Source organism: Aquarana catesbeiana, linkage group LG12 (genome assembly GCF_042186555.1).
Source record: "Aquarana catesbeiana isolate 2022-GZ linkage group LG12, ASM4218655v1, whole genome shotgun sequence".
NCBI classification, from domain to species: domain Eukaryota; kingdom Metazoa; phylum Chordata; class Amphibia; order Anura; family Ranidae; genus Aquarana; species Aquarana catesbeiana.
In genome coordinates this window covers 50,498,844-50,516,896 of record NC_133335.1, presented here as the reverse complement: position 1 = coordinate 50,516,896, position 18,053 = coordinate 50,498,844, and the positions used below count along the sequence as shown (strand labels likewise).

The following is an 18,053-nucleotide window of genomic DNA, read 5'->3' as shown; positions in this document are numbered from 1 at the left end:
ATCAGAGGTCAAAAAGTAAGAGCATCAACTAAGTTTAAAAGATCCAGTTGACCTTTGTCAAAGTGGAAGCCACAGGAGTGGCCAATTTGTTTGGGCGCTCACCTGTCGTCCTTCATCAGGCCTTTTATTTGTAGCATAAAAGACTATGTAGCTTACTGAATTGGGATGAAATGGCTAAAAAGAACAAGTCCTCCAAAACATGTTATTAGATTCTTTGCAACCATTCCATCCCAGTCCAGTATGCTCCAGTATAATCTTATTCTACAACTTCAAGCCTTGATGAAGGTAGACTGGTGAGCCCCTGAAATGTGTTGACTACTCTTGTGACTCTCCCTCTGGGGAAAAAAAAACTAGACCTATTAAAGTAGCAATGCCGGGACAAGGTCACCCAGCACCCAGGTCAAAGATGCCAAACTGCGCCCCTTGCCTTACGGTTAGTAATAGCAGTAATGTTGCAGTCACTACTCCTGCCAGCCTTGTAACAAAAGCAACTGGCACTGGGCGCCCCCATCCGGGCAATAAACCATTGGCACAGGGCAGCCGGCCCTCCTGCCCACCCCTTGTCCCAGCCCTGCTTAGTTGGCACCCTTACTTCTTAGCCGTCCATCCTATTCTTGACATTTTCAATGAAATCACAAATTGTTCTGAAATTCTATTTGTTATAAGACCTAATACTATTCCGTTTTAATATATAAAGTCTGTTCTGTACTGAAATTTTACAAAAATTGCAGTGTATGTTGTGCTTTATTCTGAAATAGTGGCTGATCTCTCCTCCCTTCTATGGGTGGAGTTTTGTAGGGTTGTACCATGTTTTATGGAACATTGGCCTTAGAAATAAGCTGGAAGTGGGTATCACTCTATTCATTAAACTAGATTTTATGTATGTTTTTTTTTTTTTAAACATACGTTTTATCAATTTGTATAGCTGAAGTATGCAAATACCAATGTATGATGTCTTAACAGTTACTGTTGCAGTTTAGGCTGTTTTAGACCTGCTTATGTCAAAACTCGATCCCATAATAAATTGGTATTAAATGTCACACAGATTACCAAGGAGTTTTGATTGGGCTTCTAATAAGCAGCTTTTTACATCTGACTGAGATTCTGCACTGTATTTTGGTAGCTACCTACTTAGGCTTTTACGAAATCTTCCTCCCCGCCCTTCGTCCTTCTGCCTCCTCCTTTCCAGATTATACGAGTCGCGGATCCCCCAATTTGTCACCCGTCTGAAAAATAGACTCGCAGGAGGAGAGTGGAAGTATTATAATACTGATAATCTTTGCTTTATCAATGAAATAATCTATGGCTGCTCTACTTCAGGCCAACAAAAATCGTTTTAAAAAAAAAATGTTTTTACAATAAGCATTACTAAAGGTCAGCCTATTAGAAGAATATTGTTCATGTATAGCTGCTAATGTACAAAGCAACCAGTCAGCAATTGTGCCTAATGGGCATTAGACAATAGAGGCGAACATCTAGTTGGTTGACCTGGATGAATTCTGCGGTGCCCAAGAGCAACGAGTGCCCACTACACTGTAAAACAAGTATGTCTGAATTGTCCCTTATGTTAATTGGTGGCATTGCCATTAAGATGCAACCTGGTGGGACGTGAGTCCCATAGACCTTTTTATAGTGGGCATGAATTGAAGTCGCACTTTTGCTCACATCACCTTACTGATGTTGGTATGAGGTTTACAGTAATTCTGTTATGAGATAAATATGGAAGTTGCCATTAAAGACAACCTTCTGTTTTTGTTGACTCCCTGCCTTCATTATTTTGAGTAATCGTAGAACCAAAAAAAAAAATATGTCTGGCTTTACGTTTGTGTCTGATATCAAAATGCAATCATTATTTGTCATGGGTCCACATGTTTCTAATTTGAGCTTCCTCAGAACTCATGAAGGTGACTGCAGTTGCAATAGCTATACAAAAGCTATACAAAAGGAAATACAATCTTTATAAACATACATATTATTTGGTTATCGCATATATTTCTGTACAAGTCTTGATTATCTGGTCGCCTTTAGTCGGTCCTTCCTGTTGCCCCGGTGCCCGCTCAAGGAGTATCGCACGCAGGTCGTACGCTATTGCCAAGGTGTGGCCCATTTATGTTTGATGCAAATGTCATTGGAAACCAATAATTACTTTGTATGATTATAAAGATAGTGTTTCCTGTTGCGAAACTATTACAAGCGCAGTCGTCTTCATGAGTCCGGAGGAAGCTTAAAATAGAAACGCGTTGACTCATAAGGAATGATGATCACAATCTGATATCAAGTAAGCGAGCCTTTCGACATACATTATTGTATATGTACTGATATTCTGCAGTTGGTTACATTTGGATTCAAAACGTGTGTACTCTCTCGTGTCAGTAAAGTCTGACATATGCTTTTTCTTTTTTTGTTGTTCTACAATATATTCTGATGTGGCAGTGAGTGTTGTTATATGATTTCTATTTTGAGTAATTGATTTGGATCAAATATGGAAGCCAACACCAAAGGAAAGCAAGCAGTCCTAGTCCCAGATCACTGACTTGGGTTTTGAAGACACGGTATCAGTATGGCAGACAGGCAACTAGCATTTTCAGAAGGAAAGGTCTCCTTTTTTTTTTTTTTTTTTTAATCATGGCAGGTTTCCAGCAATGTAGTAAGACTAGTCAGTGGATGGCCACCATGGATGGGTATGCCAACTCATCTAGTTTAATGCCTGTCAGGGCTGAGTGTCTCATATTTCCCAGTCTGGTAATGCCTATGTTCGTTTTCCCTAGTATTTGTTTGCAGCGATTGGTCTGACTGGTGCTTAAGCAGCCCTGAAAAAGGTTCTAAGGAATATGGGGACAGGCAGATGTAGTTAGACTACAGAAATGGCTTGCAGTCCTTATAGATATGACAGAAGGTATAAGATGTTATGCAGACTCACCTAAGATATTTGTACAATTTGGACTTCCTCTTCTTCTCCTGACTGGTGTCTCCTATTCAAAGTAGAAACTTTGCCATATTATGCCTAACACGCAGAACCAGCAACCACAATATCTCTTATTTCCATTTCTTGTTAGAGATACTACAATACAATGATGATCAAGAGGGCTTCAAAGGGGAAAAATTAGCACTGTGCTCCCTGGATCATAGTGTACGCAAATATATCTGCAGTACCAGTTCCTGCCAATGTGTGTACTAGGCTCTTACAATCAGCGCTCTGGATCCCTTCCATATTGCCCTTCTATATTGGTTCTATTAGGAACAATATAAAAGATGAATTGTATTGGGTGCAATGACGAACAATCAACTAAAACTTTTTTTGTTCAGCCCATCTCATTCAATTATCAACCAAGTACCAACAATTATTCACCATGTACTGTATGTAACGATAAATAGGTAGATGAAGAGTAGCCTAAAGCCTATTACACACAGGCTGAATGTTGGCTGGCTCAATAGAAACTAGCCGACATTCGGCCAATGTGTACAGCAGCCAGTCCGACAGTCAAAGGCTCATGACCGAAAAAGGTCTGTCGACCGCCTCCCGGTTGGCGCTCTTGACCAATGGCTAACAGCGCTGACCGGAGTGTTCTGGTAGGTGGGCCGTCCTTCTGTCAGAACACAATAGCTTATCATGGGAGATCACTGTACTGACATCGGATTATTGTTATTACAGTGGCTCCGACCTGAGCTCTGTTTTTTTCCCGTTCTACCCGCTGGGTTTAACGGGGAAAAAAAATTAGCATGTAGGAGACTTTAGACTTTCCCTGATCCATAATATGCAAATGGTTCACACAGAAAACACCACCTTCATTTTCGCCTGACCCTATACCTGGCTATACGCGGATCGAAATTTTGGCCAGAACTGACCCATGTATGGCCAGCTTAACTGAGTCAGGCAGCACATGTTGCCTGATACCACTAGGATATTACAAATAAGGTTTGGGGCACAATGAAAAAAGCTCTAGCTTATCACTTTCACCAAAGTGCGCCACATCCAGGTCTACATAGCATGGGCCCCTAACTCCCAAAGGGCCTTTTAGAGCTGCACAGATGGTGAGTCAATCCCTTGCCCAGTTCTCATAACCTAAGTTTTGCAGCCATGGGTGTAGCATAAGGGGTTGCAGGGGTCACAATCGCAACCCCGCCCCTAGCTCCAGGGGGCCCCTGCAGCCTCCCTGTCATATTATCATATCCTCCACAAAGTCCAGCTCTGGTATGCCCTAGGGCCCCACAGCCATGCTCCAGTACTGGGCTTCCACTTTGCCTTCCACAGTCCACACCCCGCTGTTCTCATTGGCTGGGGAGAAGCTGTGAGCCATTTCCTGAATGGAGAGGAGCATGGGGTGAGAACAGCCCAGGATAGGGAAGTGTCTGTGCTGTGTACTGGTAACATGGAATGGTAACCAAGTTAAGAGGAGGAGAGTGCCGTCCTGTAGCCACGATGGAACTGATGTCACTGGTGAGGTAAGACACTGCTTAGTGTCTTCTAGTCACTAGCTGGGATTCTCTGTACCCCCCCCACCACCACCACCCGGGGATGTCTGCTTACCCCACTTCCCTGACAACTGGGGAAAAGACACGCACCTTCCCCCAACACCTGCCAACAATGACAGAGAAACCTTCAGAAATTGCTAAAACAAATCCCTTAACACCTGAGGGACTGCAGGCTCTAGATATTGCTTTGCCCCCCCGCAGATCTAAGTTGCGCACGTGCCCCCCCAAAGCCCCCTGATGACCCCCTCCACCCTGGATGCTATGCCCCGCTGCTGAGCTTCTTTCCCAGTACAGCACTCTATACTGCTGTTCCTCCGCAGGGCTGAAATCACATACCTTTTATAACCCAGCCAGTCAGCCATGATCTGCATAGGGTGTATCTGCCTAATGCAACTACACTACCATTCCGACCAGGGGAGAATGGCAACCCAAAAGCCAGATACAACCTGTGAAGGCTGATAGACTGTGTAAAGGAATGTGATTTCAGCCTTGTGTATTGTGGGGGGGGTTTACAGTGCTGGAATGGGAAAGGAGCTCTGCCAAATGACCTGCCAGGGGTCCCTGTCCTCTGATTCTCTAGGGGTGATCCCTGTCCTCTGATTATCCAGCAGTGATCCCTGTCCTCTGATTCTGATGTAAGGGGGAACGCAAAACTCTTAAGCCACTTTGAGTATCTTGGCGTGCGGTGGGTGTATCTGCACACACGGTGGAAGTGGTGGGTGGTAGTGGGGGGGGGGGGGGGGGCCAGGTCAACATTTGCATCGGGGCCCACAAGCTTCAAGCTACGCCTCTGTTTGCAGCCATCCATTTGCAAACATCCCCAACAGTAGAAGTAAATATGCTGATGAAAGTGAAATGATTAGAAATAGTAAGAGAGCCTAGATGCCAAACTAAAATGATGACAACAGAGAGAGGACCTATCGAAGTAGCCCAGAAAGTTTTTTTTTTATTTTGTTTGTTTGTTTTTTTCCTTTCGGACCCAATAGTGTCTGCTGTCATTAGTACCATGCTATTGTTTCTTAGTATAAAGGGAATGTTATTAACAGTAACCTTTACTGATAACACATAATAGCAGCCATCTATAAGCTCTTCTGAAAATGTTGTCCTGATTGCACTCTTGACTTTGCTTACCGCTTGTTCTAAGTCACTGACTCAAAGTATTCAAACCAAAGACAGACAGGCCAACTATATTCTCCAGGAGGTCAGCAATGACAGCCTACATATTTCTCTGTACAGGTTCCCCTTAAAGATCGGTTAAACAGAGATCTCTTCCCAAGGTGACAGGTTTGCCATGGTCATGCCTTGCTGGAACCCATCCCCTTGTGCTGTGCAGGACTACTGGAGAATCCAGCATGGGGCAACTTACATGCCAAATCTGCACAGCATTTAAGGGAAAGATTAAAAATATAAAAACCTTGTGAGTTGCTATGACCAAAATAATAATACTTCTTGTGAATTGCCCCCACACCTTACCTGCTCTTCTATATCTGTGCTATAGTAATTTATAACCAACTTTTGCCATGCTTCACAATATGCTACCTTATGTAGTGCAATATATTAATATTCTAAAACCTAATGGTCCCAGTGTCACATTATTGTGCAGTAAAATCACAGTCCACAGTGCTGTTAGTGCTATAAATTCTTCTTCATCAACTTCTTATGTCATTCCACCACTTTGTGCAAATACCTAAAGTGACATGGACTCCCTCCACAAGATGTGCTCTCACCTGGGATATATGACTGTACATTTAACAATGTAATCCAAAATACTTAGCGCTAAACCCAAGGGGATTCCTTGATCCCGCTTCTTTCCACAATGCCCATTAAGGGTGCAGCCCTCCACCGACCAGGAAGTCTTCCAAATGAACTACAAAAACATACAGGAGGGGGCAACCACCTTGTGATTTATCAATGGTAATTCATGAGGTGGTTGCTCCCTCCTGTATGTTTTGACTGTACAGTAAAGTATGGTCACTAAGCACTTGCTTCCCCCATTGTGAACTCAAAGATTCCAAGATCGTTGGACTTCACAGATGCTTCTAAGTACCTCAGTGTATACTTTGTACTCCACTCAACAACTCTGCTCAGCCACACATAGAGAAAGATAAACCACCAAACCTAGTGCTTTATCCATTTAAGACCATTTATTACTCCTAAAAACCTCCAGACATACTCACTTTTAACAGGTGCTGAAGAGCACTAGACTTATACAGCATGTACAGTGTATCGAACACAAGTAACAATCATCTTTCCCAAGTATATAGTTACCATCCCTCCTTGTGTACAGCTGGTTGTGACGTCACCCAGCCCCTCCCCTACGCATTATGCCATATGTTCACATGGCTTCATCAGGGGTTCTAAATTTTTTTCTGATTAGGAATAATTGTTTTAAAAGGATAAAGCACTATGTTTGGTAGTTTCTCTTTATCTACGTGCGCCTGAGCAGAGTTATTGAGTGGAATAAAAACTTATACATGGGTATTAAGAAGAATCTGTGAAGTCCATCGATCTGGTAATGTTTTATTATGTTCACAATGGGGTGCACAAGCGCTTAGTGACCATACTTAACTGCACGGTCATATATCCCAGGTGAAAACACAACTAGTGGAGGTATATGACATAAGAAGTGAATGAAGAGGAAATTATAGTAATAACAGCACTGTGGACTGTGATTTCAATGCATATGGATTGTGATTTTATTGCACAATAATGTGACATTGGGACCATTTTGTTTTATAATTTTGCTTACTATATTGCACTACATAAGGTAGCATATTGTGAAGCGCTACACAAGTTGGTTATAATTTCAGGGAAAGAGTTGGGGTAGGAGGTGGAGCATCTGAGAGTGTTAACCAATTTGTGGTTGATCAGACTTGCATGATTCCACAATAAAATCCTATTCACTAATAATCTTGGGTGGACTGGTGCATCTTATCTGGGTGAATAGGTCTTAATTACAGGGTATTTATATTACTAATACATTTATCACATATTTCCCTGTTACTTACGATCATCGCTGGTTATGGTTTCCTCAGGTTCATCAAAACTTCCAAGAGCTCCTTCCAAGTCTTTGTCATATTCAAACTTTTAGGGGAAACGGCAGAAATCAACAAATGAGAGAAGCAATCATCTTGCATCACCTATCCACATTTCACACCCCCACTTTACAGATCTATTGAAATTTATTACAATGGAACAACTGCAATGGCATGCTCAGTAAAAATAAATGTGGTTCAAGTCTTATAGCAAGTTACTATATATATATATGTTGATAGGGCCTTTATTTTGAGGTTAAGCTACTTTTTATTTATTGCTGCAACTGTTCTTTCTTATTTTATGTTGATGGGTCTTTTTTGAGTTTGAGGTGCTCAAACTTGTTACTGATTATAACTATACTGCTACTGGCCCGTTTCATACTGCTGTATCTGCTGCAATATTTTAATTCTTATAGTAAACGCCATCCTTTGCTCCTTCTTTTTTTTTTTCTCTAGTTAATTTGGGGCTAGCCTTGCTAATTTATATTGTCCTGTGGCTTGCCAGTTTTTCGCTACTGTACCATCTGCAGTTCCTTTATTTTTGTAGTAAATTACTTTACTCTGTCTCTAGCACATTTTGGCCTGTTATCCCTATTAAAATTGTTCTGCTACAAGACAGTTTTACACTGCTGTGTCCTCTGCAGTATTCTTGTAGTGAAGCCCCAGGGAATTTGTGTATTTTCAAAGTTACCCTCAAAGCCACATAAAAAGTCCCTCCTCCCGCTCTACATTTATTTTTTGTTTTACTTTTTTTACATTTTACGTTTCTTTGTATCATTGCATATAGTAAAAGGGACACTCCTATATTTCTAGTGAATAGTGATCTTTTTTCCTGGCTATGTACCGGTCAGGTTTTGTACTTCACCAGTTTTTACTCACTGGAGACGTCATGTCAGCTGGTTATTGCCCCGACTGTTCTAGTGCCCAGCGAGGGATGAACATAACACAAGGGCTTAGTCCTGTATAAGGAGAAAAATTAAATCAATGATCAGTAAGAAAGCAAGACATAGTAATACAAGTATTAGCCAACATTACTAAACACTGTTATATTGCTTATATTACCCCTAATATGCAATTAGCTACCAGAGTTATCACCTTTTTAGATACAGCAAAATGCATACTTTACAAAAAAACTGGGGTAAAACTATGAAGTCCAAGGATTTTTGACCATGGGTGATGCTAACTCATCAGAAGATGGGTTGATATCACCCATGGGCAGAAATCCTTGGACTTCACAGTTTTTCCCCAGTTTTTTTAAAGAGTTTGTATTTTTCTGTATCTAAGGGAGCAGCCATAGTTCTCTCTAGAGATAAAGAAATGTCCTCTTGTTAAAGTAAGACTCCAGTCAAAATATTTTCCTTATGATGTGTAGAGCCAGTAATGCCAGAAACTCAATTCTATTTTTTTTATTTTTGGAAGGGGGGATCCTTAATGTTTTCTGATTGGGGAAAAAACTAGACAGAAAAGCCAGCTAGGATTTCTTTCTCTGCATTAGGTCTTCCTTTTTGTTGAAAATAACAAATTGAACTACATAGAGTAGCCATTCTCAACCACGGTTTTGGGGGACCCTACGGTTCCTCCAGGGGGGGCTAGAGGTTTCTTGAGTTGGCCACCCATCTTATGGTGCCTACATAGTTCCAGTTCCAACGTCACTTAGCAGAACCAGCAGTATGACTGCAAGGGGTGTCATTCTGGCCAACCCTGTAAGGGTGGCACTCTTCCCACTTACCACCACAAAAGTAAGGCTGACCATACACGGCAGGAGCTGCTTTCATGCAACCATGGGTTGCAGAAAAGAAATTTGCTTGATTCCCCTATCAATGCAGACCGTGTTTAGTGCGGAAATCCCTCCTGTCGGGCCATTGTCATTGGGGGGGGGGGGTGGAGGAAGCCGTCCCTGCTGGGAGAAGACATTGATTATCGCTAGCGGCTACAGTCGCAAGCAAATCCGGCAGGCTTGTTCTACCCAAGTTGATTAATCAATCAACTTGGTACAGTTAGCCTGCCCATTAATGGTTCAAATCCTGCTGAACCGGCCGAGATTCAAACTGTGTACGTGTGGCCTAAGGGCCTTTTTTTTCCCCCAATTACCCCAAATAAACCAGGGGTTTCCTGAGACTTGAAAATTATTTCAAGAAGCTAAAAGGTTGAGTCTTTGTATAGCTAGAGAGAAAATATACTTGGCCTGTTCCTTACACATATGTATGTATGTTCATGTTTAACAGGATCTGAGTGACAACATTAGTTAGCTGGAAAACTATGTATTTAGTGATCCAGTTTAGATCATATAGTGGTCCTTTTTAAGGTTTATAATGTGGAAAAATAATTTAAAAAAACATTCAGCACATCTCTGCAATATATACACATTTCTCCATTTTGTCCCTTTAAAACGCTGCGAGTACAGAAGAATACCTGTTGATCTGCCACAAATCCAGTGAGCTCCTAACTTTCTGTAGAGAGTTGACAACACCACATCTGCTACACATTAAATCCAAATCCAAAGCAGTGTTGTCAGCTCTGCACAGTTTTCTCTGTCTGGACTACAAAAAAACACATTTTTTGATGGAGAGGTGTTCTGTAGCTCATCAGGGGAACACTCAAGCAGGGCTCATGGCAGAGACAGCATTGCCCACTTGATTTCTGGCAGGTCTTCTGTACTTGCATAGTTTTTAAACATAAAACATTTTTAAACTGGAGAAAAGTGTATGAATTGGTGAGATGTACTAAGTATGTTCTGGTGTTTTTGTTTTTTCCCAAACATATGCTTTATGGTGTATGTACTGAAATGTTCTGTGGCTCATAAACATTTTTGCATTCCAAGTGCAAAGATGCACTGCATGTTGTTGACTGGATCTCTATTTCACAGACCTCTCTGTATGTTGTTTGATAAGACGATGTAGTGGCAGGGAACTCCCAACTACGTAAGAGCGAAGATAAGGCTAGAAGGGGAAACCCCACCACACCCAGCTTACAAAATATCCCAAACTGTCTTCACGTAAGCTTTGCTCTTTGTCATCGTATTTACAGTTGCGCGTTGACCATTCACATAACGCACTAAGGCTGACGTGTATATAAAAAGGAGGTTCAGTGTGGTTGTTACCCCTACCAAAGTGATTCGGTTTTGTTGCTATTGGCTGTAGCTCCACCTTTGCTCCAGTTTTGCCTAATCAAGTGTAGTGCAGAATAATTTCATAAAAAAACATCCAATGTCAAAAATTTTACAGAAGGCAAAGATATTTATAGTACTAGAATTCCATAGCTGGAAAGAAGTCATGGTCATTGAGTTAGATCTAATAAACTAGACTAGTCTCAACCTTTTTGCCCCAGAGAAACCCTTAAAATAATTTTCAGGTCTTAAGGAACCCCTGCTATTACCAATTCATTGGTGGCCAATGGCAAGAATATCCCACCTACAGCAGTGGTTACTGGTCAGAATGCAAGCTAAAAATATCATTGGTGTCATGCAGCTGGCCCTACAGTGCCAAGTGGAATTGGCCCCAGAACTATTCAGGCCATCAAATAGGTGGTAAATCAGCCACAGCTTGAGGAACCCCCTGCAACCTCTGGAGAACCCCTAGGGTTCCATGGTACCCTGTTTGAGAATGGTTGAACTAGACCTTTGTTCGCATAAATGGGACCAAAAGCACGGTCTGTCCGAATACTTTTATTCTGTCAATGCCATGGACCTCAATGACATCAATGCTTGGAACCTCTACCCTAAAATATAAAGTGAGTCACAGACATTGGTGAATCAAGGCCTATATACTAGCAATGATTAACCTATATCAACCAATCAAAGCCTATCTTTTAGGCCAAACAGCCACAGCAATTGGTTTATCAAGATGTATCACAGTTCTGATCCTGACTGTCTTACAATGATTTAAGCTGAAATCTTTTTGGTTGCTGTAAATGAATGCACACCAGTGACTTGAGTAAGGGGTACACGATGATAGAGATGTCAATATATCAAGAGTCTAGACCTGTTTTATACATACTCCTAATATATATCAAGACCCATACAGTAACCCATAATCAATAATTACCAGGAACCTCTATGCATAATGTTGGTGGAAAATGGTGCTTTCCAATTCAGACCATTACTCATATAAAAATACACGGGAAGGTATTGCCTTTTTTTGTTTCTAGACCCCATGACCATAAATATACATAACTACTGGCTTTCTGGTATACATACATTTCTCCTCTTGGCCCAGCAACTTAAATTTCTTAACATCCAATTCTATATTATTATATATTGGCAATGGATGCCAATCTTTTTCAGATCCATAAGTAGCCTAGATTTGAATGTATTAGGATCCTATCTGTATAAGTAACTCGTAAAAGGTGGACTTGTTAAGAGTCTTTCTTCAAAAGACAGCATCTGGGCCATTTCATGCTGTGTTTATTGTTGGAAGGCCATAGGGTACAAATCGTACAAGGGCACTGAGGAGAGTAATTACATTTCTGGACATCAATATGCCAAGAGATACAGAGGGATCTATATATTTTAATGTTTAAGATTCTTTCTCCAGGAACATATGAATCCCTAAACATGAAAGATTGGCTTTTGAATACCTAGACTCTGTGAGGTTGATTTACTAAAACTGGAGAGTGCAAAATATGGTGCAGCTGTGCATGACAGCCAATCAGCTACTAGCCTCAGCTTGGTCAATTAAGCTATGACGAAAAAAAAACCTGGAACCTGATTGGTTTCTATGCAACGCTGCACCAGACTTTGCACTCTCCAGTTTTAGTAAATCAACTCCTATGTGTGTAATTTCATAAAATACTTTATATTTGAGTTTTAAACATTTGGTTTAAAATGGCTAAAGTAAGTACATATGGCCAGGAAGCTCACCTTGCCCTGGGTTGGATAAACTTGCAAAGTTACTAATACAGTCTTACAATGTTGCAATCATCAGGCTGTATAAGCAATGGGTTCTGATATCAGAAAACTCTGTTTAAAGTGACCTAGTTTACGGGAAGAACCATGGGCACCTAAAAATCCAACTGCTTGTCTATGCCAAGGTCTGGACACTGCAAGAGCTCCACAAAGGAGTGTGGGCTTTCGGTGTTGATGGTTTTATCCCTCTGTAAGGTACTTGTGGACTTGTTGGGGTGCCTTGCGTTAAGCGCATGTCGACACATGCTAAATGCACTCAAGTTGATGTGCGTTGACAGCGAAGTTTTTTGTTTGTTTTTTTTAAATGTTGTGTTACGTAGATTTGAAAGGGGCTTTTCTTTTTTTTTTTTTGTTTTCTTTTCTTTTTAAGTTTACAGCTACAGACAAATGCATTTTTCGATCCTTAAAACATATTCAGTACATTTAGACCTCTGCCATCTTTCCTCCCAGGCCTCTCAAAGAAATACAGTGAGCCGCTAATCAACTGCTCACATTGGAAATTGGGGCAGGATGGTGGTATTCCAAAGCTGAGTTCCCCCTTTCAAAATCTAGATTCACATATTCTGCTCCAGGGGATTTTAGAAGCATATAAAAATAGGTGGAATTAACACGAAACCTCATGTAGATATCAACACAATGTGGTAAAAAGAGGCATCCGGCCCTAGAGGCTGCTCAAAAACCTTTTAATTAGTAAGCCTAAAAAACATACAGGGAAAGCTGTGTTTCAACCCACTAGGACCCCATCTATAGCTACGACCAAGGCCCTGGAGGACTGAAACACGACAATGGGTTTCCCTGTATGTTTTTATGCTTCTTGAATAAAAGATTATGAGCAAGCCTCTAATGTTGGATGCCTCTTTTTACCAAATTGCATTTACGCCTTGGCAGGAGACTGATACTTTCGATGCATGAGCAGTGGGAGGAGGAAGCACAAGCAGGGGTGAGCTGTATACTTTTTTTTTTTAAAATTATATATAAATCTAAAAACCACCAGTTGTTGTTATTCTTTAAAAATGAATATATATTATTTCAAGTAACAAAAATAAATACCCAAATCTGTTTTGATATCCGCCTCTTGTAATCCCTACACATCAAGGGCAACACTAAGAGCCAATCAGGAGTGCTGGCCATATTAGGGGGCAGAGTTGATGCCCTATCGGTGTATTGCACTTCACTGTCCAATCAACAGGCTATGAGCAGGGTGGGACTAACTGAGAAAGCGGTGCCCTCTTTCTGGCTCTGCATTGGCATATGAGTCACAGAAATGGCTGAACTGAGCTACAACGCTATTGGAAGATAAGACTATTATTACGATGTGCTTTTAATGGTTTGCCCGGTGCAAGCACCTCTCATTCATTAATTCATCCTGCCAGCATAGATTCCGATCAATTCACATTTTAGCACCCTCCTCTTTTTCAAATTAAACCTGACCTCCAAATCCGGGGGGGGGGTATGATTTAAAGGACCCCCCCCCACACTCTTCAGTGAACTGATTTAAAGTTCATCTCACTTTGTAGTGCTCTCCTCTCATTTCCTGTTGCATCTTTGGGACAGGAAGTGAAAGGAAATCTCCCCACCGGTGCAGCAATGAAAAAAAAATAGCTAATGGAGATTTCCTACTCTATCCCGAAATTAAAAAAAAATACTTTGGCTATACATACACTTTAATGTCATAGTGAAGATTTTAACAAGTGATAATCTTGAAAACAAGCAATCTTTGATAATTCTCCTATTATTTTGAAGATAACATAATGCAGCCTTTTGCACTCACAAAATAATCTTATGTTTTACAGTATAAGCCTGCTGCATTTTCTGCAGAGCTTATGGGCTGATAGGGAGCAAACTGTGCAAAACAGCCATATCAGCACATTTGGGTGGAGCGGAGCTGGATGGAGCGAAGCAGCCAATGGGTGTCCAGGGCATTATTTAAATTAGAGCGGCAAAATTTACATGCAGACTTTCTTGTGCTTAATAAGGCAAGACGGAGAGCAATGATATCCACATGCAGTAACCCAAAGAAACTAAATTCCACCTTCTCATGGTCAGGCCAGAGAGATTGCCTATGGTTCTTTGCCATATTATTTTGTTTTGTTTTTTTTAATTTTGGACATAACCTAAGATGCATTGTTACAGTACAAAAGAGTGAATGCAATTCCCCCAAGCTATATGCTATTTGAATTCTTACAGAATTAAACCCTGTAACACAATGGGGGTTATTTACGAAAGGCAAATCCACTTTGCACTGCAAGTGCACTTGGAAGTGCAGTCGCTGTAAATCTGAGGGGAAGATCAGAAATGAGGTGAAGCTCTGCTGATTTTATCATCCAATCATGTGCAAGCTAAAATGCTGTTTTTTATTACCCTTGCATGTCCCCCTCGCATTTACAGCGACTGCATTTCAAAGTGCACTTGTAGTGCAAATTAAATTTTCCTTTTGTAAATAACCCCCAATGCACCCAAACAGGTCTGAATGGGCCCTAAATTGCTCCATTTTCCATTGAAATAGATTAAACTGCATCTGTAAAGACATACGCCAAGGCACAATATGATGCATGTTGACATGTCGTGATGCACATAAATGCCATTTCTGATTCATTTCTATGGGTTACTGCAGATCACACATGACTCCTTGAGTTTGCACCAAGATCTCTTGTGTTTGTAAGCCAAGGGACCAAGCAGTTAGGATAACTGATCCGGTTTCTAGTTAATAGGCGAGATCAGATTTTATTTTTTATTTTATTTATTTCAGGTACTTATATAGCGCTGTCAATTTACGCAGCGCTTTACATATATATATTATACATTCACATCCGTCCCTATACCCTCAAGGAGCTTACAATCTAAGGTCCCTAACTCACATTCATACCTATACTAGGGCCGATTTAGACAGGATCCAATTAACCTACCAGCATGTCTTTGGAGTGTGGGAGGAAACCGGAGTACCCGGAGGAAACCCACACAGACACAGGGAGAACATGCAAACTCCAGGCAGGTTGTGTCGTGGTCGGGATTCGAACCAGCGACCCTTCTTACTGCTAGGCGAGAGTGCTACCCACTGCGCCACTGTGGATAGTTTCTGCACTTCCAACATAGTCAAGTAGGCAGATTCAGAGTTCTACAATGGAACACATTTGTAATAACCTTGTATGTACCCAAGTGATATTGCCCAAAGGATCAAAGGACGTTTTATAGCTAACTAAATATAACTGATTAAATAATAAAATATCCCCCTAAAGCACATTTCACTAATGATACAAAATTCAAGGCATCTCATTTTAGAAATGCTAAATATTGTAAGTAGTTGAAAAAAATCTAAAGGAATAATCTATACAACCAGTCAATACATTTGTATGCCCCAATACATTATAGGAGCATCCTTTTTTTCCCGCACATAAAGCTGTGTGCCAGGATGGGCTGTAACCTATGGAGACCAACCAAATGAAAATGTTGATTAGTTTAACAATGCTAAACAAATACTTTGGTGGCCAATAATTAAAGATTAGTTAATTCATGCCTTTTACTATAGCAGCTGCGTATTAATTTCTATTGTATTTTTGGTAGCCTAAAAAATACATAACCCATTGCAACCTACCTTGGTGACCAGCGTCAGGGCTCCTATCCTGCGTTGGGTCTCGTTCTCCTGAGACCAACTGTTCCTTCCAAAAAAGCCCTGAGTCACCAAAGTCACTGGACCGCCTATCTCTGCCAGAATTTAAGCTTATCTTCACCTACACTCTGCTCCCTCAAACCTCCACCTCTCCACCCTCCTCCAGTGAAGAAGGCTGTTCCCCCAATACTCGATTTGCTTAGTCTACCTCCCAACCTACAAATTCTGTTCTAGAGAGTTCACACTTTTGGGGGCCTGAGTTTGACCATGGGGTGTTGCTGATAGATTGGCCAGTGTTTGTTGTGTTTTTTTTTTTTTTTAAATGTATACTTAAGGTTTAAGGGTATAACCAAATAGCTCTACCCAACATGATATAATGCCTTGCTTTGAAAATGTACTGTATGTTTTTTTTCCCATTTGTCTTTGTATTATTATTTTTTATTTTTATTTTTTTAACACCCCTTTCTCTACACTTTGTTTTTCTTTTTCTTTTTTTTCTCTTTTACTTTCTTTTTTCCTTCTTCCTTCCTTTTTTTTTTTAGTCTTGATGTAAATTTACAAGGCTACTCTCCTTCATCTGCTGCTTTTATTTTGGATACACTGTTTTTCAAGGAAACATATTGTTTAATGACATCCTATTTTGGACAGATTGCAACTATATACTAGCTATTGCCCACAATCCACCCGTGCCCAGCAGTGCCCCTACCTAGATTAAGTATACATTTATCCTCAATTGTAGGAAACTGGTTTGTAAAATTAAAGCAAAACTCCAGCCTTACATTCAGTCTTGCAGTCTTGTTATGTCTTCACATAACTCCTCCTAAGAGCGAGCTCACTGCTTGTATCAGGGCTGAGGGCACTTAAGAGGAGTACTGAGGCACATCGCCTTTATGGCTCCTCCCACCAGCCATGATCTTCCTAATGTGCATAGAAAAGCACAGAGACTCAGGCTACTTTCACACTGGGGCTGCCGAGCATTGGCGCTAAAGCTGCGCTTTTCATTCGCTAGTGGGACGCTTTTAACCCCCGCTAGCGGCTGAAGAAGGTGTTAAAAGCTCCCGTGTTGGGGCGCTTCTGATGCGCTTTTCAGGCGCTTTGGAAGTGCTGCCCATTCATTTCAATGGGCAGGGTGTTTTGGGAGCGCTGTATACAGCGCTCCCAAACTGCCCCAAAGATGCTACTTGCAGGACTTTTCAGAACGTCCCACAAGCGCACCACCCCAGTGTGAAAAGTCACACTGCAATGAATGGGAGGTGGTTTTCAGGCGTTATTTAGAGGCTATTTCTAGCGCTAAAATGCCTGAAATCTGCCTCAATGTGATACAGTACCAGACTCAGTGATGACAGCACTAGTTCTAAAATAAGGTATGTATTGATAATGGAAAGGTTTTATTGAAAAATGTCAGCATGTTGATGAAGAGTAAAGGGAGGAACCAGGGAAGGCAAAACAAAAGCAGATTAACCTCTTAGCGCTGTCGTCTCCCGCCCCTTTAAGAGGTTTATGACACTGGGAGGCGGGGCACAGCTTAAGACCACGTGATTGGCCAATCACGGCAGTCACATGGTCCGAAAACTCCCAATTGCAAGGAGCGTTCGAGAGCGTTAGTTCAGTCCACGGTAACTGTGCCGGGAGCGCGCATATTTGTGTACGGTCAGCCTCTCTTTTAGTGGTACATGTGTGTTATGCCCTTTTTGACTGGAGTTCCCCTTTTAAGAGGAGAAAGTTAGTTTAAACTAGCATTACAGCAAATACAAATCTTACTTGCTACAGCTAGGTAGTGGATGGGTGACCAATTGCCAAAAATTAAACAATATAAGTAAATTTAAGTTTCTCGCTAAGACTAACCGATATCTTGCAGCATGCTGAAAATTGGACTTTTGCAGATAACACCGTTTTCGGGGGAAAAAAATATCAAGAAAATTACCATACTATGCTCTGGTATATAAAAAAAATTATTAAAGTAGTTATCCGACTTTTCTTTGTAACAGAACAAATGCCTTCTATCCTATGTAAGGTATTTGCAGTGCTTAATGAA

General features: G+C 41.1%; 1 protein-coding gene across 3 annotated transcripts in view; it reads right to left on the bottom strand.

Moving 5' to 3' along the window:
• The window catches only part of SLC4A1 (solute carrier family 4 member 1 (Diego blood group)), a 69,995-nt gene extending 53,209 nt beyond the window's left edge, over nucleotides 1-16,786 (bottom strand). Inside the window, exons 1-5 of one of the 3 annotated variants that reach the window (XM_073607751.1) lie at nucleotides 16,004-16,786; nucleotides 8,388-8,467; nucleotides 7,482-7,557; nucleotides 2,921-2,972; nucleotides 1,132-1,226 (exon numbers count right to left, since the gene is read on the bottom strand). In XM_073607751.1, coding sequence (XP_073463852.1) covers nucleotides 1,132-1,226; nucleotides 2,921-2,972; nucleotides 7,482-7,557; nucleotides 8,388-8,399 — 235 coding nt within the window. In that variant the 5' untranslated portion in view covers nucleotides 8,400-8,467; nucleotides 16,004-16,786. Of the gene's footprint in view, nucleotides 1-1,131; nucleotides 1,227-2,920; nucleotides 2,973-7,481; nucleotides 7,558-8,387; nucleotides 8,468-16,003 lie in introns of those variants that run through there. The other 2 variants (XM_073607752.1, XM_073607753.1) reach the window with 2 other exon arrangements.
• Nucleotides 16,787-18,053: the final 1,267 nt, after the last annotated feature.